The 23,964-nt window shown below is 51.1% G+C and overlaps 2 protein-coding genes and 1 long non-coding RNA gene across 3 annotated transcripts in view; 2 read left to right on the top strand and 1 right to left on the bottom strand.

The window, feature by feature from the left end:
* SLC7A5 (solute carrier family 7 member 5) overlaps nt 1-9,256 on the top strand; it is a 39,923-nt gene extending 30,667 nt beyond the window's left edge. Inside the window, exons 9-10 of the mRNA XM_080552211.1 lie at nt 1,273-1,450; nt 3,323-9,256. Coding sequence (XP_080408337.1) covers nt 1,273-1,450; nt 3,323-3,378 — 234 coding nt within the window. The 3' untranslated portion in view covers nt 3,379-9,256. The remainder of the gene's footprint in view (nt 1-1,272; nt 1,451-3,322) is intronic.
* On the bottom strand, nt 8,768-15,509 carry LOC308176491. Its single transcript, XR_013938283.1, has 2 exons — nt 15,454-15,509; nt 8,768-14,893 (listed from the first exon to the last, which is right to left on the bottom strand). It is a non-coding gene; the product is annotated as an uncharacterized lncRNA (long non-coding RNA).
* On the top strand, nt 13,680-22,844 carry LOC308176473 (uncharacterized protein; the record flags this gene model as incomplete). Its single annotated transcript, XM_080552219.1, has 3 exons — nt 13,680-20,481; nt 20,789-21,247; nt 21,399-22,844. One exon carries the CDS (start codon nt 13,680-13,682, stop codon nt 14,670-14,672), a length of 993 nt encoding a protein of 330 aa, XP_080408345.1. The 3' UTR covers nt 14,673-20,481; nt 20,789-21,247; nt 21,399-22,844.
* Nucleotides 22,845-23,964: the final 1,120 nt, after the last annotated feature.

The following is a 23,964-nucleotide window of genomic DNA, read 5'->3' on the forward strand; positions in this document are numbered from 1 at the left end:
GCCCATCAGGTCCTCCCTGTGTTGGGTCTTTTCATTTGTGCTCAGAGGGAAGGCCCTGCCAGCTTGAAAGCGGCTGTTTCAAGCTGTTTGAGGGCTCAGAGGCTTCAGCTGGGGGAAGTCCCCCAGCTCTGGGGAAGTCCCTTCTCAGCTGCAGGGGAAGTGCAGCAAGAACTGCTGCTTTTCCTGTTTGGAAAAGGGACTGGGATTGCAAGGATGTCACCATCGGGGGAAGCTAACGCAGGTGTCCCAGCTGCATCAAAATCTGCCAAAAGCAAATGTGTGCACTCAGTGCCCAGGAGATGAAGGTGCTGTGGCCATGGGAACATCAGAGCGAAGGATGCTGTGGGTGGCAGAGTTGTGGGTGTTCTGGTGGGGCAGCCCAGCAGGAAGCTCTCAGTGACTAACATATTCCCCAGGCCAAGCTTTGGGCTGTGGCTCTCAGTGAAACGCTCTGTACCATCGTGGAATTCACTTAGAATAGTTTAATAAAGCGGACAAACCCACGCCTGAAGAGACGAGAACTTTGTTCTATTTGTCCTTGGCCAGCTTGGCAGTACTGCATCCCGTCTGGTAGGAGGCCAAGATCATGTCAGCCACAAGCATGTCTGCCTTTCTTAAAGGCATGTTTCTCACTCATCCCCCCCCGAGCACGCTCAGGTCTCTGCCAGGCAACAGGGAGCCAGAGAGAAACAAACTCACAGACCTGTATCACTGCCTTCCCCAAGTAACTCTTTGTGTTTCCTTTGGTTTTGCTGTTGTTGTTTCGGTTTTTCCTTTTTATAACAACAACAAAACCGAGGCTGCTCTCAACAGATGCCCTGCTCAGAGCAGTGTAGCTGAGTCCCCTGCGAAACGAGATGCAAAGGCTTGTGCTGTGGCTGGTGCTGAATTTGATGCTGTTGGTTCAGGTGCTTTTTATAAGAAATCATTCAAGTATGGAATTGAGCATCAAAAACTGTGCTGAGAAAGGCTCATGCTATCTTAGCAAGCTACACCTCCGTGTTTTCGTTTGCTCTAAGTGCACGTTAGGTGCTAGCCTACTTCCATCTTCTCCAGAACTGCTGAAGAGTGCTAGCTGACTTGGTACCCTGTGGCAGTTCAAGGTCCCAGTCCCCCCTGCTCAGAGCACTGGGACAGACAGGAGCCCTGTCCACAGAAGGTCCATTAGTGGAACATGAAGTCCTTCCCTCCCCAGGATGGAAAAACTTCACTGGAAAGTTTTCCCTGTTCCCCGATATAAGTTCTTAACCTGTTCTTCGGGTTCTTTTTTAGGTGAATGTCTGCCTGCCCATTTTCTTCATCCTGGCCTGCTTGTTTCTCATTGCTGTTTCCTTCTGGATGACACCAGTAGAATGTGCGATTGGCTTTGCAATCATCTTCAGTGGGATTCCTGTTTACTTCTTCGGGGTCTGGTGGCAAAACAAGCCCAAGTGGGTTCTCCAAGGCATCTGTAAGTATTACCGGGGAAGAGCAAGGGTGCAGCCTTTGGGGTTTGCTCCAAGAACAGCAGTGCTTCCTGGTGAGCGTGCTGCAGCTCGTAGCACTGGCTCCCGTTTGTGTAGTGGAGGCTTCAATGTCTTGGCTCTGATCAATTTTTTTTAATGCTAACAAGTTTTAACCTGATGATTACCTTATCTACCAAGCACCCAAAATGCACCTTGACTTGTGATAGTTGAAGTTTGGGCCAAATGCCTTTTTTCTTTTTCTTCTCCTGGCAAGCTGGATGTTGTTTTGCAGTGGAGCATAACTCGGTGAACCCTTTGTTACCTTCTGCCTCCTGTAAAAGCACCGAGTCAGGCCTTTATCAGCAGAGAATAGCTTTCTGGTGGCACTGGGATGGAAAAGAAATAACAGCGTAACAGTTTGAGCACAGTTGGCCAAAAATTTGAATGCTGTTAAGTTGGGAATTGGTCCCAGTTCATCACTTAGCCAGTGCTAACATTTCTGATCCAGTCAAAGCTCTCCTTGGCATCAAAATGTGACAGCAGCATAGAAGGAAGAGAAAATCCCATGTCTCCTGGATGTTTTCTCTTCTAAGGCTAATTTTTAGGTTATCTTTGTGTAAGGTTTTCCAACAGCTGGTACTACACCATGGTGTGTTTTGAAGGGATGGAAAGATCGTGCTTGGACATGTAACCTCTGTCTGAACACCTCGACCAAGAAAGTCAATCCATGTTGTCTAAGTAACTGAACTCCACCATCTGTCTCCCAGCTCTCAAACAACAGGCTGACCTAGAAAAGCAGACGAGCAGAGATGTCCAGCCTCAGCTGGGTGCTTTTTATGAAGAAGAAAAAGGCATTAAACAGAGCTCAGCAGTCCTTAGTCTTTTTTTTTCCCTCTCTCACTCACTCAGTTTTTTTATTCTGAGTATTAGGCTCAGTTCCTGGAAAAGCCATTTTTGCACTGTCTGGTTGGCAAATTACCATATTAATTATTTTTTACCACCAAGAGCTTTTGAGGAGAAAATAATCTGGGGACATAAAATGATAATCCTGCAAATGCCCCATTAGAAACATGTCAACTTTAAACACGGGTATATACATAAGTTGCAGATGATTTGATCACCTCTGACTAATCTGAGTTTATTTTTGCTTGCATGTATTTAGAATTAGTGTTAGCTTTACCTGGCAAGTCTGTTTAGTGGTGTCCAAATGCACAATGAAGCAGCAGAAAGCGCAGGTGTGGTTAGATACCAGTCACCGTAACTAATGAGTGGAAAAATAAAGTTACTCCAGTTGGGCACCTTTCCTGTACACGCTTTCAAGCAAAATGCTTCCCTTCCCTTCTCTGTGCCCACGCCATCCTGCGTGGCGGTGTGAGGCAGTGGACTCTGCCTTGTGTTCAGCGCGCTGGGCTGGTCGTCTCCCAGGTTCTTGAGTCTAAAGAAGCTGTGTGCACGTACGGCCAAGGTTTTCGAAATTGGAAGGAGAACTGTCAGCTCATATTTTCTATGCCTGTTCCTGCTATTGTGCCTGACTCACTTTGGAGTGTTTGCAGTTCTGGCATCCAAATGTAGTTACCGTATCACCGTGCAAGTAGAAACTGGTGTCGAGAAGTACAGGAGCCTCTCTCGGGGCAGTGTAGGATCCTTGCTGCAGGAGCGAAGCTCCCAGTGTTACATGCTCAAGTTCTAGGCATGAGTAGAGAGCAGCCTGTGGTTCATTTGCTTTCACTTCTTAAATTGTATTTGGACTAATCCTGCTCAGAACCAAAGCGTGTACTCTGCCCCTTTGAGGCAAAGTGTCATGAACTGAGTCAAGATGTGTGTCGGGCCCTCTGTGTGCAATCTCTTTGACCCATCCTTTGCTTTCTCCCCTGTAGTCCACGCAACAGCCGTGTGCCAGAAACTGATGGAAGTGGTTCCTCAAGAATCATAAGCAGGAAAAGCAGAGACATTCAGCTCCAGGAAACGCACAATATTATTTTAAGACGACACAAGGAGAAAACACTTCTGATCCCTCATAAAGAAAACCCAGGCATTGGAGCACCCCGGCAGAGCTGCTTCATGCCTGACACCATGCCACCTGCCCTGCCTTGCCTCCTCCAGCCTTCCTGTTGCCACCTTTTAGCCCGGCAGACGAGCATTCATGAGAAGTTCTTGGTACGAACGTGGACCAGGAAGAGGAATTCCTGCTGGTTACTTCCAAGGGGTCCTGCGTGTCCGGCAGCAGCGAGCCCAGTCGGCCTCTGTGTGTGTGTGTGTGTGTGATATTGAGGACTGTACTTCAGTTCTGTGTAGGGTAACTCGTTAGGGTTTTTAAAACTAAAGTTAGCAGTGAGCTGTGCATCCCCCAGGCTGTGGCGGATCTCCTCTCGAGCCCAGTTTGAGCATCACCAGCTGTGCAAAGGTGCCTGTGTCGGGGCTGGGGCTGTGCGCTGAAACACAGCTGCACGGTGGTCCTGAGCCCGACCCACCCGCCTTACCTGGTCACGGGGGGTGGCTGAGAAGCTAAGGTAGTTTAAGGACTTTGGCTGATGTTGGTGCTCGCTCACACACACACACCCCTAAATACCTGCTGCTGGATGCTCTGGGCTCTGCCCAGGAAGCGCCACGGGCAGTGATTTAGGCGAGACAAGGCAGAGCAGAATTAGTGTCAGAGAAATGGTGTGAGGAAGCCTTGCCTGACTTTCCTTGTGTTCCTGAAATGAGCACTTGGGGTTCCTTGCCATGGCTTTTAACTCTCAGATCCAAGCGATCTCCCTGCTATTGAGCCAGTTCTCTGGGATGCTCTCCACCAGAACAACAACCCCGGGGCCCTGTGAATTAGCACTGGGTCAGGTACAGGCCCAAGGGTGGAGTTCTTCCCAGTAAACCCAGGGAATTGCACGAGTTAGCGGAAGGTCAAGACAGCTTGCTCACTCCTTGTTTTCTGTAGATAGGCTGTCATCCAGCGTGGGATGAGCACCATTCTGCTCTGCAAGTGGCCCTGTTCATTGCCCTCAGCATGATTGATGCTTGCCCCTAAAACCAATGTCAAAGATGAAATTCTGGTGGGATTCTCCTGGCTCGTTTGCTGGGAACTGCCTGCGTTGCCTGTCCCCGTGCCCTCCGTTATGCCGCGTTACCAGTGCCTGCAGGGGAGATGGGACCAACCGGCTCTGGGGGGCGGAAAGGGGCGGATATCCCCAAAAGGCTGGAGCCTGTCTTTACTCTTGGTCTGCTGTAGGTTGTTTTGCTCTAAGAAGCAGGGGCTGGAGGCTTGCTGAACAGTTTGCTCGTAATGCCTCCACGGTCGAGGTGATAGTCAATTGGAAATCCAATGCATCTTGTCCCTACAAGTGAGCTGCACTAGTCTCTGTTACAAATCTTCTCTGTGCTTGTGCTTTAGAAAATAGGTTGTTGATTTTGTTTTTTCTATATATTATTTTTGTAAACTAAGCTGTTTGGAAGCTGGGATCCTCCAAGAGCTAACGCTTCCTACTGGATTCTCCTCTTAGCGTAGAGTCATTTTGGAAAAGAGGCATTAAGGACACCAATGGTACTAGCTCATGCTTTGTCCTTTTAAGAAGCTTTGGCAAAAAAAAAAAAAAAGCATTTATGTTATAGCAGGTGGCAGCTTCTGTTCCAGTGTGTGACAATGACCACAGTTATGCCAACAAGTATCCGCGTGCAGCTCTTTGCTATTGCTTCACCAAGCACACACCTTTGCTTCGAGGCAGGAATAGGTGAGACAATCATCGTGCTGAAAACCTTTGCTTATTCCATGGCACTACAGCGTAGAGATACCCAAGCCAGCTCGACTGCACTACAAATGTATTAATTTAGAGCGCTGCTCGAGATGAGTTAAGCTATGGAGAATTGCAGCTGGTTTGGGTATGTCTGCAGTGCAGAACTACCCAAAGTTATGGCCAGTGCGTGGCTGTTCAGGGACCTACGTGCAATGAATTGGAGCATCTCAGAGCCTGTGGAGAGACATTTGCATAAATAAGGTCATGAACCGTAAAGCCTGAGCTCAGTTTTCCCTCCTTACAAGGAATCCTCTTCCAGCTGAAGGCTGAGATGTTTTTGCAGGGTAGTGATTGGAAATCACTCCTTATGCTGGACCTGTTTCATGGCTAAAGAACCAGTCTCTCACCTTCCACTTAGCCTGCGTTTTGGGGCTGTAATGGTCTCAGGACTGGTTTCCTGCAGAGCCTGGATTGAATTTAGAGGCTCTCCGTGCTAATATATACCAGCAGAGTTAACTTGTGATGCAAAGGAAATGCACCTCAATCCAACGTAGATTAACACTCGAGTCCAATCCACAGAGAGCTCAGAAATGGGTCCAAGTCTCCCAAACGTGGGGATTGCTTGGTTTGGGCATATCTCTTAATGAGTTTCATCAGTGATGAAGATCGTGAATAAAAAACATCCTCTTGGTGACCCTTTCACACTGGTTTGAAAGAGGAGATGTCACACTGAGATTTATTTTTTTATTAACTGATCTTAATTAAATCCTTAACCGGCTTGCTTGCTTTTTAAGAACTTTGATCGTTTTCCACTTGCTGCTAAAGATCTTCCTGTCGTACTACTAACCTGCTGGCTCTGGCATTGATGTCATAGGTTTCGTGGTGACCTCGCCAGCGTGTCCACGGCAAGAGATGTATAGGGAGAAACCGAACCAGGCAGCAGCACGGAATCATGCAGATGTTGAATTTGGTCGGCCACAGCTCAGATCTCAGCCTGGTTCAGGACAAAGTTCACCTTTCAAAGCCTGATTTCTTTTATCCCTGATTTTTTGAGGCCAATAGTTCCCCTCCACTAGAGCCTGGTGGCATGCCTGTAAGAGAGAGGGGTTCTTTATGCTCGAGCTTAGGGAGATAACGAATAAGGGGGTAAAACTGAATTTCATTTCAAAAAGAAAACCCAACTAGAGCAATTTCTCCGAAGGGTGGAGCTGCTGCTACCATCTGCTGTCCAGGGCAAAAGCTTTAACTCGAACCAGCGAACGGCAGTGTCTGCTGGTCGTGTCCAGTGGGTTTTGGTATGGAAACAGAGCATCCATCCCAATGGGAGACCTCCTCGCTGCTTCTTTTCCTCAAAATGGGAACGGGATGCCTCGCTGGGGGCGAGGGGAGCGGTAGAGACTTCTCACAGAAAGTTTCTCACCATTCCCAGAACTGGATGTGGAATTTTTCCGGTGTTTTTACTGTTTGCTTGTACTCTCTTGAGCCTGTGATCAGTCACCCTGTTGTAATCTGTGCACAACCCACCAAGGGAGATGAACCCTCCCCACAGAGGACACCTACAACCGCAGTGACCGTGCGTTTGCCTTCCCCGTCAGTAGCTAGAGTTAAATGAGGTACCTCGTGACTATATTTCATGTGACAGTGTTCTTGCAAATACGGCCCCCAGCTCGCCGTAGCTGTCGTGGCAGTGGAGCCGTGGGGCCGTGGCTTCGTTTTTCTGCCAGTGATTGCTGTGCCCGCAGTTGGTCGTCGTGCTAATCCCCTTTCCATTATCGCTCTTCTTCGACGCAGCTTGTTTTTGAGTATTTCGAGTCCTGGGGAGTCAGTTGTTAGGGTTATTCGTGGAATAGCATCCCACAGGGGTTGGTAACAGCGGGGTGGGAGCCGATGGCTTGGCGCGGGTTCCTCTTCCCAACTGTGAAACCTCCTCCCAGGCTGCGAGGGGACCTGCCCTGCCCAGCCCTGCAAAGCGCTCCCGGACGAAAACAGGGGGAAGCTTTTTTTGTTGTTGTATCTTTTTTTTTTTTTTTAAATTTCCTGCAGTATTTGCGGCGTTTGCCATCCCAGCTACTGTGTTCTGGTAAACACGCTATTGTTTTTAACGGCACCCTCTGTGGACAGCGAAGTTCAAAGGGACTCTGTCGCTTGAACAAACTTTAAAGACCCTTCAACTGGATGGGAGCCCCTGCGAGGCCGCTTTGTTGTTCTCCACGTGCTCTCCCTGTGGGCGGCTCGGGTAGGGGAATAAATCGGGCTCCTCTGTGGGTCCATCCCACGTGCTGGGCTGTGCCACGGGGCCCGGAGGGACAGCAGTGTCTGGGCAGAGCTCTTCCCCACCACGCAGTGCTGGGACGAGATGTCTGCAGGTTTTCTCTTGGTCTGCGATGGTGCCTGTGCCTTTAACCGAGGCTACAGCGTTCTCGGGCTTCAATAAAAATAAAGACAAAAACAGCCGAATGCTCTCCTTACACAAGGCTCTGGCTGTTCTTGTGGGACACCAGCTTTTCCGTCGGCGGGTTGCGTAACTCCGTTCCCAGTGACATCAAAAGGGAAGGCGCAGGACGGCCGGGCCCTGGCGAGGTTTGCCGTTTAGAAGCGGCCGAAGCCACGCTTCGCGCTGCGGCGTGAGAAAGGGCAGCCCGGGGGTGAAGCTCCAGTTCCCTCTGGGGCTCGTGCTGGGTTTTGCCGGCGGCGCGGTGACCTCGGCGGAGCCCTAAATGGGAACCTGGTGTCAGCCCACGGAGCCCCACGAGCATCTCTGGCCATGGGAAGGCCGGCACGGCCGGAGCTGGTGGCGTCTGGCTGCCGACCGGGGAGCTGTGGGAGCACAGCGGCGATGGAAATCAGCTCCTGCAGCTCCTCCGGCGCCCTTTACCCACATCAGGGCCTCCCACGGGACCCCAGCGTCAAGAGATGCTCAAGGGGCTCTCCTCTTCCGCTCGCTTCACGAGACGAGGGGTCGCGCCCTGCGCTGGTTTTGCCCACGCTCGCCGAGTTTCGCGGTTTACGCGGTCCGAGCTGGAACCGGCAGCTGGGGGGGAAGCCGAGGGCCCTGCGTGGAGCTGGGTGGGAGGAGAGCGAGCGGGGCTGGGCGGAACCAGGAGCTCCCCGCGCCGTGCGGGCGCTCTCCGCCGCGGGACGTGGTGGTAGGAAACGTCGCTCAGGTTAGGTCACCCCTAAGGAACCGATGTCCAGAGGATTTTCTTTGCTTTTAACCCCCCCACCCCGTTCCTTGCGAGAGAAGGGGTGTTGCTTCCTCCAGCTGTTACGTGTTGATGAGAAAAAAAAAAAAAGTATTTTTTTAAACACTGAATTAATTTTTAAGTGGCCTGAAAGAGACTTTCTACCTGCACCTAAATTATTCCCGTTGGGTGACGTTCGTCTCGGCGCAGGGGCTCGGGGAGCTCTCGGATGCGACCCGGCCACGTCTCCTGCCTGGGACGAATGTCACACGCAGAGAAAAATCCTGGCTCGTTCAGAGGGCACGGCGGGCTCCGTGTCCCACCTAAAGCCCTGCACAGGGCCAACTTTAGGTGGTACCCGGACCTTGCACCGGCCCTCGGAATAAAAGCCAGGGTGAAATTCACTTCTAGTGAGTAATCTGACTTTTCAGTGATACCTTTCTTCTAAAGTTCATATTTCTGTTGTGTGTTTTTTTTTTTTAACAGAAAAAAAAAAAAGGATTTTAACCTACAGAAGAAAATGTAGATCTGATTTACAATTTTGTTGTATTTGGTTGCTTTAAAAAATATTTTACTAATTTAAATGTTGCTGTAGATGACACTCTATTTATTTTAAAGGGTAAATATCTTCTAGTCTTAATACTTCTACAGTAAATGCTATTTACAATGTTTGTGTTCCTGTCAACACAGCTATTCCACAGCTGACCGGGTGCTGGTCAGCCAGTAGTAACTTAATCAAATTGCCTTGTAAAACAAAATGTCTCCTGCAATGTATTTTTTTTTTCTAGTATTCTTGATTCTTTTTATGTCTGTGGTTAACAAATCTGTTAAATGTTTGGGTTGTTTTATGTTTCGGGATTTTGTTTGTTTGTTTTTTTAACAAAGAAAGCTGAATTACAACTCTCTCGTTGCTGGTTTTTGCCTCCAAACCTTTGATTTTGCACAAGGTTGCCTTGTTCATCCCGCATCCACCCGCTCTCCGTGCGTGCACCTGAGCCCTGGGTTCCCAAGCGTTCCTCTACAAGCACAGCGTCTCTTCCTCTGTCAGTCCCCATCCTCCTGTTTAAAGGACAAGCTGCCGTTTCTGGTTTTGCATAACACAAACGAGGCGGCTGGGAAGCTGGGTGAGCTTTGTGCGAGAGGTGGGAGGAGGAGAAGGCGATGCCCTAGTTCCCGGGCTGTGGCTGCAGGGTGGAGATGCTGCTCAGGCTGCTGCTGGAAGCTCGCGGCTAAAGAAATGCCTAGCAGCAGGAAGATCTCAGACTTCGTAAGGGGAAAGCGAGCCTCTGGTGCGCTTCCCTCTTCCCCGTGTCCTTGTGTGCTGGGGATGCTCCGTGGGCTGGGGTGGCGGGAGGTGACGGGGGGCTTGGGCGCAGACGTGGGCAGGTGGGAGGGCTGCGGGAAGGCTTGCAGCGAGCGGGTGCGGAGGGAAGAGCTCGGATTTCCCTCCTGAAGGGGAAGGTGGTGCTGGCACTATTCATCTGACACGCACGCAGACACCAACGGGAAGAAGTGGGCCCAAAATGGAGCTAAGAAAGGCCGCCAAGAAAACCCAGCAGCATGGGGGAGTCTTCGGTGACGCCTGCTGACGTTGCGCTCATTGATGCTGAATTTCAGGCACTACATTCGGCCTGCTTCTTGAGAACAATTAGAGAATTCACAAAAAGAAGGCAATTGCTGATTTAGTAGCGCGTAGAGTGGCTGCTTCAGAAAGCAACAGTTGGTGAGGGACGCGGCGGTGTTACGTGCCGAAGCCGAACAGCCTCCATGGCCCCCACCCAGTAACTGCGGAAGCATTTGGCTTTAAATACACATCGGTAATAAAGGAGGAAGTTAGAGGTGCAGAAACGGGAGCGCGCTCACAAGGCTATTGTATGCAACAAGGGGCTAACATCGCGTTAGAGGCTCTTAGTGGAGGTATTGGAGTAATCTACGGAAAACCTCTCTAAAAGCCAGCGTGGCCAAACAGCGGAACAGAGAGCGCCACGGCCATCTGAAAGAGATCCTTCAAAAACCGACGGCTGTGGCCAAAGAAGGAAAACAGAAGAGAGAATAAACTCCGGTAAATTAAATGTAAAAGCTCGATAAGACAAGTCAAACGTGGCACTCACGAGTGACACCAGCAGCGTGAGAACAAGGAGGGCTCCGAAGGCCGCGGGAAGCCTGCCAGAGCCGCAGTGGGGCCGGGGCCGCGCTGCAGACAGATAAGGCGGTAGCAGAGAAATGAAATGAGTTATTTGCATTCATGTTCGCTACAGGCTCGCTTGGAGAACTTCCCGTGCTGGAGCTTTTCTTCGCAGGGAGTGAAGCCCAAGGAGCTGCTGCCAGATAACGCATCGTGCTTTGGAGCAAGGCTCCGGGATTCGGAGACCTTCAAAGCCGCAAAGGGCCCCAGCCGAGGCTGCCGCGCTCGCAGCAGGCAGGTGCGCGCCGCTCCCGGACACACGTGGCGGAAGGTCCAGGGATAGCCTGGGCCCGCTGCAAGGAGCTGTGATAGGGGCTACAGTGAGCAGAGACACGGAGAAGAGCATCCTAGGGTGAAACCAAGCACCCACCCTGAGCGTGGAGCTGGCGTGGACGCCCCAGCCACGGCAGCGGGCAGCGATCGAGGACCGGCAGCTGCACAAGCACGGGGCGAGCGCTCAGGCGGACGGACCCAGACAAAGGCGAGAAGCGTTTTGTCACACACAGCAACGTTAATCATGCGCTCCGTGTCACAGGATGTTGTTGAGACCAGAAGTATGTGCGCCTGAAAGTTCAAAAAGAGCTCAGACAAAAGGGTTTGTTAGGAAGCGCACCAGCCCTGGTGCAGCCGGTGCCTCGGGGAGCACTAAATCTCCGCGTTCCCAAGGCTGGACGGGCAAAGCAGGGAAGGGATCAGTTCCTGCTTTGTACGAGCTTTCCATAAAAGCTGCCTGCTGGCGGCTGCTGGGGACGTGGGCCTTTGGCCACGCGGTGGCTCTTGGCTCCCCCCCTGGTGTCCCTTCCTCTGGTGCCGCTGCGGCAGCCGTGCCTTTGGGGACAGCTCCGTGTGTCTGGGGGATGGATGGGTGGGTGGGTGGGTGGATGGATGGATGGACGGACGGACGGACGGACGGACAGACAGATGTCGGTTTGCCTCCAGCAGCAGGGAAAGCCCCCCGTTGGGTTTTGCCTAGGAAGGATGCGCTGCAGGGGAGCCCCGCGTGGATCCGATGCGATGCCCAGGTGGTGCCAAGCAGCGTCTCCCCAGCTCCAGTCCTGCACTCCTCCTCCCTCTGTCCTGACGGCTGCAGGCTGCACTGGTGATGCGAGGGAGAAAGCAAGGACAAACAGGAGAGGGACTGATGTTTTTTCCATTTTTCTCCCCCAAAGCAGGATCAGCTGCCTGTTTGAGTGGCCCGGAGAGAAGCTCTGGGGTCTGCCACCAAAGAAGCGTGAGCCCTTGGAGCAGCAGGTAGAAATGCCTCTGCAAACGGGAGGCATGCCCAGAAAAAGCAATAAAACAGTTGTTTATCCGAAGATTGGTGCGAAAGATGAAAGGCAGCAAATCTGTTTGCTTTGGGATGAAGCTGCCTGAAGGGTGGGGCGTTACGGGCTGGGAGCTGCTTCAAGGGTGCAAAAGTAAAGGAATGAAAGGAGCTGACGAGGAGTTGTGGGGAGAGCTAACAAAGGGATCCTCGGAGGCAGATAAACTAACACAGCAAAAATGTGATACGGGTATGAGGAAAACTCACAAAAGGAGAGTTGAGGTTGACAAACTTCCTTGCGGCAAAATACACTGGGCAACAAAATCGTCCCCTAAAATTGAAGCAACAGAAGCTCTGCTTGGAAGCCTTTTTTTAAAAGGGAGTTGCAAGGAGCTGCTAATATTTCACCTGTTGCACAAGAGCCATGAAATAAAGATGGCTCCTCATCTCCTCGGAAGGAACAGGCTGGGGGTGCCTGCACAGCACATGCCGGTCTGTCCGGATTTTGCTGGAGACCTGTTCAAGGTGTCAGAGATCAGCGACGCCGGGTTACTGAAGAGCAGGTTTTGTAGATCTCAAACAAAAATATTCCTCCAACCCTGACCACCAGACCTTGAAATATAGCAGGGGATTTTTTTTAGAGACCTATAAAGCTTTCTACCCCCCGCATATTTCCTGAAATGTGCAAGTTTTCTGCAGATCTGAGTGTAGGTTTTTTTTAATCATGAATTTTCATAATAAGATCTCTTTCTCAAAAATAGAGAAAAATAATGAAGGAGAAGGGATGGGCAGACTGCCCAGACACACCTCTTCAGTACGAATAGAAGAAGAAAAGCTGTGCAGGAGCATCCCAGCTTATTTCGCCGGGGCACCCGCAGCTTCTCCTTCGCCATCCCCGAGGAGCTGCCCGGCCGCTGCCCTGCGAGCCGCTGGCCCCGCGCAGGCCCTTTTGGGGAGGGTCGGCACGGGAGGTGGCAGCGGGGCTGGGGGGGAGCTGCATGGCTGGGCTCTCCTCCAGCCAGCCACCACCGTGCCTGGCTGTGCCTCGGTTTCCCCAGCTGCAAATGATCCTCCCCGCCTGCCTGGAGCAGAAGAAAGGTGCCGTTCAGCGGGGTAATAAGTGCTGGAAATTCCCCTGGGGTTCGTCCAAACTGCACAACGAGGAAGGTAAATGCGCATTCGGCCATCCCGTGCCTTGAATCCTGCATGGAATTAGAGGCAAGAGAAGTCAGAAAAGACAATTCCCGTTGCCTGAGCCTCTTGCCCCTAATTCAATGGATTTTTCCTGCTGCCCTTCTGGGGCCCCCATGCAGACGGCTCAGCCCGAGGGGCCGCAGCCTGCCCTGTCCTGCGTTCCTGGCTCCTCTGCAGGGCTGTCGTCGCCTGCCGCCGCGTCCTGCGGGGCCAGGCCAGCTCGCCAGCGGTGCCAGGGACACGCGCGGGTCGCAGAGCTGCCCCGCTGGGTGTGATGTGCTTGTTCTGGCTGCCTGCAAGCCGTCGAGTGGCTTCACGTCAGGCTCTGGCAAGAGCAGATGCCTCTGACTTTCAAGGCTGGTAGTGGAAGAGGAGAAGGTCTTACAGGCCTCTGCCACCGCGTTTTCTGCCCATGCACCGTGCCAGGCCCTCTGCAGAATTCAAGCTTTGAGGAGGGCATCACCAAAAGCCTCCCCAGACTGCTGAAAATGAGGTGTTGTCTGTACCAGCCCCAAGTTATGAATCTTGTAGCCTCCGGAGTAGTCAACGGCATTATCATGAAAATGAGTAATAAAAATAAAATGCGCAGAGCCTCACGCGTGCTATGTGCCATAAACAAATTGTACGGACGTGGCAATATGCCTGTACAAACCCTGGTAGTGCAGCTACGTGCTGGGAATACAAATGAATTCTCCCCTTCGGACAGTTTTCTGGCTGGTTTGGTCAGCACGCGCAGGAGCCTGGCTCCGGGTTTCAGGGAGGTCATTTCTGCTCCAACTTGTCTGGAGATTTGAGGGCTCCCCGCGCCGCCCCTCGCCTCGTGTAACCGCTGCGTGCCGCGGAGAGCTCGCCCCTCCTGCCCTTCGGCTTGGGAGAGCTCAGAAATCACGTCTGGGCATCTCAGGCATCCCGCGGAGGGGGGTTTGTGGTGCAACGAGGTGTGGGGAGGTGCCGGTGCACGTTGCCCGGCGGGGCTGGTGGTGCTGCGGAGGCAGCGGATCGGTTGAAACACAAACAGGCGATGTCCGGAGGGGCCGTGTTACCTCCGCTGGGGAAGGGCGGGTGGCGAGGCTGCGGCTCGGCCGGGAGGGACTGGAGCCACGCAAAGCTCGGCGTGAGCAAGGGCGTGCAAAGCTCTTGGGCCTGCAAGGGCTTGAAGTGAGGTTTGCTGCTGGCCCTGGCTTTCGTTACGCAGAAGTCAGCAGGCCGACCGCGCGCAGGCGATCGGAAGAACCGTGCGTGCAACCTGTCTACAACGAGCCTCGTGAAAACCAAGCCGAGCATTTCGGCTGCGTGCCGAGGAGAAGCCTCGGGGTGCTGTGGGGACCACAAACCAGCGGCACGCCAGGCATTGCCACCACGGGGCTGTTTCACCGTGTCCTGCTGCATGTCGGACATCCGTCCGTCCGTCCGTCTGCAGCGTTCACCCCCACGAAATGGCATTTAGCCGCTTGCCAGCATCATGTTCGCATTAGGAAAAAGCCCAGACGGACAAAGCTGCCTGAAAGGCTTCTCACAGAGGCGCTGGCTCTCCGCAACGCGAAGTTTAAGCTCTCACATGATGTCTTCGCCTGTGCAATTCTGCACAAACCAGCGCTGGCCGTAGGCAGCGCGGTCACAGGGTGGGAGCAGGAGCCCGAGACACGGAACAGAAAGGTCTGGCTGAGCAGCTGCTAATTGGGCATCTCTTCCCCAGGTGAAGCAAATAATTGCATCCACAGAAAATGCCAGCTCCTACAGGAAAGCCATTTAAAGGCACAAAAGTCGAGCGCAGATCAGACACCGTGTAACTGGAAATTGCCACCACTGGTAACGTTTTATTTTTAGAGCGAACATTTGGGGATGGAAAAATCCTTTTGTGATTTGTGCTTGTTTTCTTCACGTACCTCTCACAGGTTCTAGAAAAAACCAAAGGCCCGGCATTACCTACTTAAAAAGCCTGCAAGCCTCAAGCCTCTCCGGCTTGGTTTTAGCCTCCATGTTTAAAATTCATCTTTTAAGTTAAAACGTGAAAAACTTAAGCAAAAATAAGACTTTTTTTTCCAGTGCCCTGTGGAGCTTCTCAGCAGTCATTGCAGTCACTGCTGAGCAAAGGTTCAACAGGTTTCGTAACCCAAATTTGAGAGACCCTCCTGCACCCCGGTCAGATGAGCTAAACCCCAAAATCTTTCCAAACATCCCGCATGGGATTTTCTCCTCGCTGCGTGGGCCCAATACCACAGCACACAACGCTCACAGCAAACCGAGCCTGAAAACCGCTCTCACGCCTGCCGCCTGCTGCAAGCCCCCCCCCAGGAGCTGTTGCAGCAGAAGACCACGGGAACCATTTCGTGGCCAGCTGGGGCCGTGGGGAAATGCTTCCCTCAAAACTGTGGCCTCTGCTTCCTCCCTGCAGGAGGCTCTTTTTTATTTTATTTTATTTTATTTTATTTTTTTTTTCAGGAAAGGAGCCTTTCACCCGAGAGGCTGCGCCGTGCAGAGCTGTAGCAGTGTCACAGGAACGGGCTCCAGAAGGGGATCTCCTGCAGCAACAAGATTTCCAATGATTTAAGGCTTCTCATAGCCTGTTCCCCACCCGGGCGCTGGGGTAAAGCCTTCATCCTGGGAGAGTTTGGAGACCGGAGCCAGCTCTGTTGATTCACGCAGGGAGTTAGGTGGGGAAGGATGCTTTCCTTTGGTTTCCCTTGCCTTTTTTAACCAAATTCCAGCCCTTTGGTGGAGCTGCACGGCCTCCGCTGCAGGCCACGGTCTCCCCAGGCACCAGCCCTGCTCCTGGTGCACGTCGCGGTGGGCTGAGCGCTGCGCTGCTGATTTGGGGCCGTTTGCTCCGAGCATCATCATAAGGACAGGACCGACCCACAGCGTCCTCACCCCTGCGCTGAAATGGCTGCGGGGAAAACTGAGAAAACGAGAAGAAAGGGCAGAACGAGTCTCAAAGCCGGTTAACTCCAGCCAGGCAGGCCGATGCTCGGGGTTTAAGGATTATCCCCGTGCTCGGCTCGTTGCCTCTCCCCGGCAGCTAACCACCGGATTGTGCAAACCCCGGCAGCCTCCAGGTGCAGTGGGGAAAGGTGAGGGATTTGGTAGGAACGAGGAACCCCAGCGGGAGCTGAGCCCCTCGCCAGGCAAGCCCATGCCTGGGGAGAGCCGCCAGCATCTCCCAGTAGCAGCTCCGCGCTTGGGAGCGCTGCCAGACCCCTTTGCTACACATTTCTCTGTTTTGTACCCATTCCCACCGATAAATCTGTAACAAGGAGGGCATCCCGCAGCAGCTGACCGTCCCCGCACGGCTGAGCTGCTTCGCGCCCCAGCCCTGCACCGTGACAGTTTTATCTTGTGGGAAAACACGAAGCTGGCCCGAGTGTCAACAGCCACCATAGAAACCCCGCTCACACCTGCGATCCTCGCCAGATAGTGCCAGGGAGCAAGCAGCAGATAGCAGAGCAAATATTGGCTTTCCAGCGGAACCGAACTCCCCTTTGCTTCGTCAGCAGTGATCGTGTGCAGGGTGTCAGACCGCTACCCACGCGGCCGTGCTTTCCATTTGAACAGCGCAGGAAAAAGCCTGACGTCACGTATCGCCAAGACGTGGTTTTTCACCTCCTTTTGCGGCTTTTGTCTTTTTTTTTTTTTTTCCGGTAGGAGAAATGGGGCTGTGCGTAAGGAAACCATGACGGTTATTTCCGAGAGAGAACAGTACTCGTTCAGTGAAAGAAAACCTGCTAACGGGTATTAGTTTCACCAGGACTGCGGCTTGAGGTTAAAATTAAGCCTTTCCTTTGAAAAAATGAGTCAGTGGTAGATAGATAGATACGGAACCATCGCCTATTATATCATGTCTGTAAAAACACCCGGAAAGGTGTTCAGAAGCGGACGCGATGCCATCCTTTAAAAACCAAATCACGCTAATTGCTGGGGTTTGAATCCAGCCAGACACTCACTGCAGGAGAACAGGTTTGCGATGGCGCGGTGGGCTTTGTAAATGAGACACTGTGCTCGAAGAAAACAAGAGTTTTGTCTACATTTCACGATCCCTACATTGCTAACTGCCCCTAGAGGGACGCCTGTGTTTTGGGGGTTCATGGGGCGAGTGAGGAATTGGCAGCTCGGTGTCACTGCAGCCACACGGAGCGTGCGCCTCGCGTGTCCTGCTGCGTGCAGGGTTCCTTGCACCCACCACAGCCACCGAGACCAAAGCAAGGCCCAGACAACGTCGCAGCAACACCCTCTCCGTGCCCATGCAGCCTAATCCTTTAGGAGAACATGACTACTCACAGGTGAGTGGTTAACACACCCAGGCTTACCTCCCTAAGCCACTGAGAATGAATAAATATTTTCTTTTCTTTTGCAAAACCGCGAGGAATTTCGCCAGGGTCAGCAATTCCTGAGGGCAAATGTTTAGCGTGATAAGGGATGCGTGGAGCTATCTTTATGGAGGGGGCCGGCAAAACCAGGCTGAACTGGAGTGGGAGAAACCAAACCCCCGCGCAGTGCATTGCTCGGGCTGGAAAAGCCCTGTGGGACCAAGGAGACAGGTACGCCACGCAACAGATAATCTGAGCCCGACAGCTGCCATAGCCATGGCCAAGCAGTTGTAGAAAAAGCTGATCACCCAGCAGGCCGGGGGCAGTGGCTTTTTGTGAAGACAAAACAGATTTCATTTAATCAGCAACAGAATTAATTTAATCAACTGTTAATTTAATCGCTGTTATCAGGACCAAGGTAGGTGAAAAACGAGCGCTAAGGGTCAGTCCCAGTCCTTAGCTGTACAAAAATGCAGAAGTTAGGCAAGGGAGAAAGGTGAGAAATGAGACAAGCCCAGCTCACGGGGCAGGCTGCAGGCATCTGTGGCAGACGCTGGGTCTTAGAAACGTCTTTGGAAACCTCACGGGCGCCCCAGACAGTCTCCTCATGTCTCTCTGGCCTGGCACTCGGTTGTCTCACGTCCAACCTAACTCTTCCTCAGCTAAAATGTAAGCAAGCCTCCTCTCCCTACCTGCCGTGAGATAACTGAGGTCTCCCCCCTCGGGAGCAAGGTAGGTGACCGCCGAGGTGGGGCTGACGTCTCCCCTTCCTACCGAGGGAGGAAAAATGGGGCCTGGGAGCACCTGAATGGGAGCATTGTATGGTGACGGCAACAAAAGCCGGGCTAGACACTAAACCCTGCTCTGCCCCTGGCAGCCGGCACATTACCAGGGCTATCGTTTGCCTCCTGACACCCCTGGTTCCTTTTCCATTAAAGAAAATGCTCCTCTCCTCCAAACCGCTCTGATGTCCCATGATGAAGGGGTCTGTAATGGGAACCGAGGGCTGGCTAGGTGCTAACAGAGCACCGATTATTCTTAAAAAACAAATTTCTAATTTGCCTGCCAGCGGAAAACGGGGCCGGTACCCATACCCACTAGCCGATGCTCTGTGTCCAAGACACCCCTGGAGGCAGTGTGTGCAGGAGCCGCTGGGGCGCTCCAGGTGCCACGGCACAACAAACCAGGCTGGGTGAAACGAATGCGCTCGGGCTTGTTCTTGGGGCAGGCAAAAACATTGCATTGAGTCCCCGCTGGAACCGCTTCCTTTGTCATCACCCAGCATTTAGGAAGAGGTAGGTAGGAGCCACCCAAATCTGGAGAATCTGAAAGGTGATTTCTTCGCCAGGGAAGAAATCTTTGAAAACCTGAGCACGTTGTGCTGCTTTCCTCCTCGCACCCTGCTGGGCTGGGCTCTCCGTTGGCTCCAGGAAGAGCTGCGCACCTCCGCAGCTGATGCAACGTCTCAGCAATTCTTGCACCATGGAGAGGTGGAAGTCGGCTCGGGGCCCTTCTCTGCAAAGGAGCTGACATCTGGTGGGACACGAAAGCCATTGCAAGTCTTACTACATTCCAGTCCGGGTTGCATCAGACTCAGAACTTGAATAACGAGGGGAAGAAATTGGTTGTGTACATAAGGGCTGGAGGTTTTATGGTGTTTTTGGCTACCCTGCTCCTATGTCCAGAACTCGCTTCTCACCCCAGGCTTCCTGCGGTTTCCTTTTACTCACATTTTTCTACCTCGTTCACCTCATTATTTAAGCTTCTCTTTAGAAATGACAGTGGGAATTCAATGATGTCTGGGGTGCCATGAACGGGGCTGAGCCCCAAACCATGCGGCTGGACCCAATCTTTCTACAAAACCCTGAGCCAAGGATTAGGCGAGCCAGGACCTGTGCAACGGCATTGGCGTTTAAGAGGAGTGCTCTGCATCATCTTTGTACATAAATGAGCAGAACTGTATCTAAACGTGCTCGTAAATAAAACAGGAATACAGCAAAGCGACCTCGATGACAAGTGAGGAAAAAGAGTTCCAGCTGATAACAGCCAGACTCCATCCCCGATACTGTGAACCCTACTGCCTTACACAGGGACCATTAAGCATCTCTAAAGGAGCATAGGTAGCCTAATTAATGGCTCACTAGCCTAATTAATGAAGATCCAGGGCAGACATACAGGCAGACTAAGATTTCTGCTTTCTCATCGCCGCTCTGGGAATTGGCACACTGACTCGAGCAGATTGATGGGGTGCAATGTCGCAGAAAGACGTGACAATAGCCGGACAGAGATCGTCCCTGCAGCTGCTGGAGCATTTTAATCAGGAGCAGCTTCAAGGCCAGGCAGGTGAAAGCTGCCATGGCTCAGCAACACTGCAGATACCCTCACATTTGAAATACCACCGTCAGAGCTGCTCTGATGAAACAGCGAAGGCAAAGACCAGTCCCTGGAGCAATTCGTGTGATAGGATGTTTGAAAAAGGACAAGCAAAAGAAAGCGGTGACACGTGCAGAAGAATTCTGCCGCTCTACATGGAAGTTTGCAAAGGCTGATTTGACTAGCATTAAAACATTAGCTCCTCCAAAAGTCCCGTCCTCCTGTGCTGACATGCATACGTTCGCATCCACGTGTGTTTAAGTTAAATTTGCAAAGCCTTTCTTTGAAAACGCTTTCTGGATTATGGTGCTTATCGGTTGAAAAATGTGAAAGCCATGCTCAGGAAACGGCCTGAGAGGGCACTTAGCACATGGCAGCTGCTCAGGGTGAACAGCTGAAATAATTTAGCAGTCTTGTGCTGCTCGCTAGAGGAAAAGGTGCGTGCCCCACAGCCAGGAACCCTTGGCACTGCAAGGCGATCAGCATTCACTCCTCACCCTTGCAGGCAGTTGCAGCTGTTTTACACAAATCAGGAGGTTTTTAATCCTCCCGGTGCACGGCCACTCTTAAAATGCTGATCAGCCTTACTGCTGTGCTGAATGTTTTGCTGCCCTGGGAAGGCTGCTCTGTTCCATCCACCTTCAAGGCTGGAACCAGTGCTCGTGCAAAATGACCTTGCTCTGAGATGCAGAGCCATCTCCCACAAATGAGCATGGTGTGACGCTGAAGAGTGAAAAAATGCAGCAGGAAATACATATTAATGCTTACTGCCCAGTATCTACCATGCCTCTCATCCTGGTGCTTTCACTGTGAGTACGTTCGTTAAAAAGGAGCCAAGTACAGCCGGGCTGGGCAAGCTTCATGTGTGCAGATATGGTGTGGAGGGGCTCACTTTGATGCTAAAATCAAACTGTGTTTTAGGTATTAGATGCTCATTTTGGTGTTTAAATCTTCTTTATTGCTGCACTGGTGCTAATGATTAGTGCTCTAACACCAGAGTGGTTGAGTATCCCCGTCTAGAATGTGCAAGATTGCTGCATCATAATTAATGAACAAAAATGGGAATTTCTAAACAACTCTCCCGCTCTGTCTTGCCTTTTAATTCTTTCTCTGCAGGCTTCTTTTCAAAGACACAGAAAGCCAATGAAGTCCCACTGGAATGGCGAGAGAAAGGGCCTATTCAGATTCACTGGAAAATTGTAGCTTCAAGTGTGACAATTTGCTGATGGCTTTAGATTGATATCCCTTGGGATCCGTACCTGAATAAAGCTGCTCTTTGTACTCCCCTCCAGGGAAGGCTCTGCCTTCCTCTGCTTCCTCTGTTTTCAAGACATAAAAGCACCAATTTCAAAACAGAAAATACGGGAAGCCAATTGAATGAGATATTATCAGCTTCTGGTTATAAATAAGCCTGAATGGAGCAAAGCACTGTCGCGGACTTGCAGCAGCTGCCTGCTTGGTCTGAATCCAGTCCCAGGTGAAACGCACATCAGCAGGGGCCGAGGGGCCTCTGCTGGACTGTGAGCACTGCCAGGATAAAACTCAGATTTTCCAAAGGGAGGGATTTTCTTCAAGGTGAGCCTTGAGCAGGCACATGCCCTTGACCCTCAGCCATATTTGCTTTTAGTGATGAGTGACTTTGAAATGCTTTCACCAGAATCTGTGAAGGCATTTTTTTATGTGATTTTTTTTTTTTTTTTTCCTCCTTCCTATTTTACATGTGCAGAGCAGAAAATTTGCAGCTCAAGCCTGGAGAAGACCGAGGGACCTGTTTTCTGACCTGTTAACACACAACAGTGCAGCATATTAAAAAAAAATATATACTTTTTCCTGGGCATCCTGGTATTCCCTGGAATACAAGCAGCATTCAGAGCCCTCAGTCTGCTGAATACAGCTGTCCTTCCTCACAGCAACTTCTCAAAACCTTCTCCAGCACACTGGTGTTCCCAGGTGTGACACTGGCATGATTTCATGCTCCTTTGCAGCCCTCTCCTCTTGCTCTGCAGGGCCTCTACCGAAATGGCATTGTGCTGGATCCTGCCAGCATGCTTGAAGTGGTCCCCAGTCCGCAGCCCCACGGTTCTCTCTGTTCGCTGGGCTTATCTTTGCCCTCCTCTTTCTATAAGGTCGGTGTCAGGATACTCTTAACACAGGCTCTTCCTAAAATTGCAATGCGTTTTTGGTTGTTTTAGTTACTGTGCTGTCAGCATGTCCTCCCGTTTAATCTGTGTCGTTAATTCCTTCCTTGCTACTGGCTTCAGAAAGCATTAACAAGGGAAAAATAAATCAAGTATTAGAGCACAAAGAAGACTTGTGGGAAAAAGCTTTGGAGTCTTTTCTGAAGCTTTCATGCCTGTTATCCTTAACTTTGCTGATACAGCTGGATTTACCATCCTGTTGAATGAGCATATTCCAGACTATTAAAAAAAAAAAAAAGTAAACCCACGTGTTCTTTGTATAGGTCAAAACTGGATGTGGGCTGCCAGATATAACAGCACAGAACACTTCATAGCAACAGAATGAAATGTGCAAACACTGGCAAAGTCAAGCTTATGCCACGTTCCTTATCAGCACGCAGTTCAAAACCCCCAAACAAAGCAGAAACAAAAACCGAGACGGAAATTAGAGTGTGCGGACATCTGTGCTTGGCAGCACGCGTGTGTGCGCCCGGGCTCAGCCATGTCTGGGAGCACACATCTGTCCTCCAGCTGGGTGAGGATGTTTGTGTGAACGTGTAGGCGTACATCCGTGCATGTCGTGTGGGAATGTGGTTTGTTCAGGGTGATGGGAAACTTGTGACAAGAACTCACCTAAGTCAGTTCTGGAGACTTACGTTCAGGTCTTGGGGCATCCGTACTCTCACCTCACCGTCTTTAATCTCCTCTACATAGCCAAGTGTCCATCAAATCCCTTTGAGAAAGACACGTCTCTTGTTACTCCCGTTGCTACAGCTGGTGGATTCTACACCATGGTGGATCTGGGGAATATTTATCCCTGAGAGGTTCACGCCGAGGTTCATGCTTATATTGTGCTTTACATTTTCGCAGCGCAGTGCAAAGTTTTGTTGGTTCTTTCATCCTCTTTTTTTTTTTTTCCACACAAACCATGAGAAACCAGACAGTATAGTTCAAGAGATCAGAGAACTCACACCAAGAATGTTCTGCCAAATGTATTTCCCCGTGTGGTGGCTAGCTCCAAATGACCCCAAGCATCTGCCACTACAATCACAAATACGAAAAATAAAGTTTTGAGAGTGGAACGTGAGCCCACAGAGCTGAGGATCTCTGCATGCTCAGTTATGGAGCACGTCTGGTGAAGAGGCAGCCTTTTCCATTTCAAAGTCTCCCAAAAAAAGGGTTTGAAGATTTGGCCCCAAGGGGAGCCAGCGACCAAATTCCTGTAGACATCAAGAGGGGACATGTTTTCACACACTGGTTTCTTTTTGAGGTTAAAGACCAAGAAGCAGCAGGGGGACTTCCTAGACTGTGCATGGAGCCAGGGAACTCAGCAGAGCGCTTCCAACTTGTTGGCTGAGAAACTGCCCCATTCTCTTGACCTGGTCTCTCCGTGGCTTTCTGTTCACTTCCTGGGTATAAACATTTGACAGGCTGCAGCTTTAGTTGTAACCGCAATGTTTTCAGGATGACCAGACAAACAAAATCCTGGTGAAGATGTACATAGTCTGCAACCTCAAAACATTTTCCCAGCTCTTCCCTTCTCCCTTCATGCTTCGGGTTGTTTCCAAAATGTGAGGTTCAAGTGTAGGCAGATGTTGAAAGCATAGGAATTTTACTGCAATTTCCATGGCACATACTTTATGTTTCGGTTAACCTGTGAGCATTGAGCCGTACTTTCAGTGGATATCCATGATGGTTTTTGGTTAGGCAGTGGGTTGAACAGTAATGAAAACCACCCTGCCTCTAGGCAATTCAGGCTTTTGTGGGAATTCAGCGAAAAATGTAATTGTACTCCTCTGCAAGTGAGAAACAATAACAAAAGTAATTGTAAAGCACGGTGGGATGAAGGAAACTTGCAGCTCAAAGGTGTATTTGAACTTCAGTCACGTTTACAGTGTATGTGCTGGTTACGTGTTCAAAGTCGGTGTTTTCCCAGAAATTCTACCCAAGCTCAGCATCTACATGAAATACCACATAAAAATATGAATTGTTCTTCTTCTCCATCATCAAGGGATCACTAACCAGCAGCTGCCCAGCATCATTTTGCAGCACCCGCCGTTTCCTTCGGCTCACCAACACGACAAACTCTCTTTCCATAACTGCTACTGAAAACGA

This window comes from Anser brachyrhynchus (genome assembly GCF_964034855.1).
Source record: "Anser brachyrhynchus genome assembly, chromosome: 12".
In the NCBI taxonomy this organism is placed as follows: Eukaryota; Metazoa; Chordata; class Aves; order Anseriformes; family Anatidae; genus Anser; species Anser brachyrhynchus.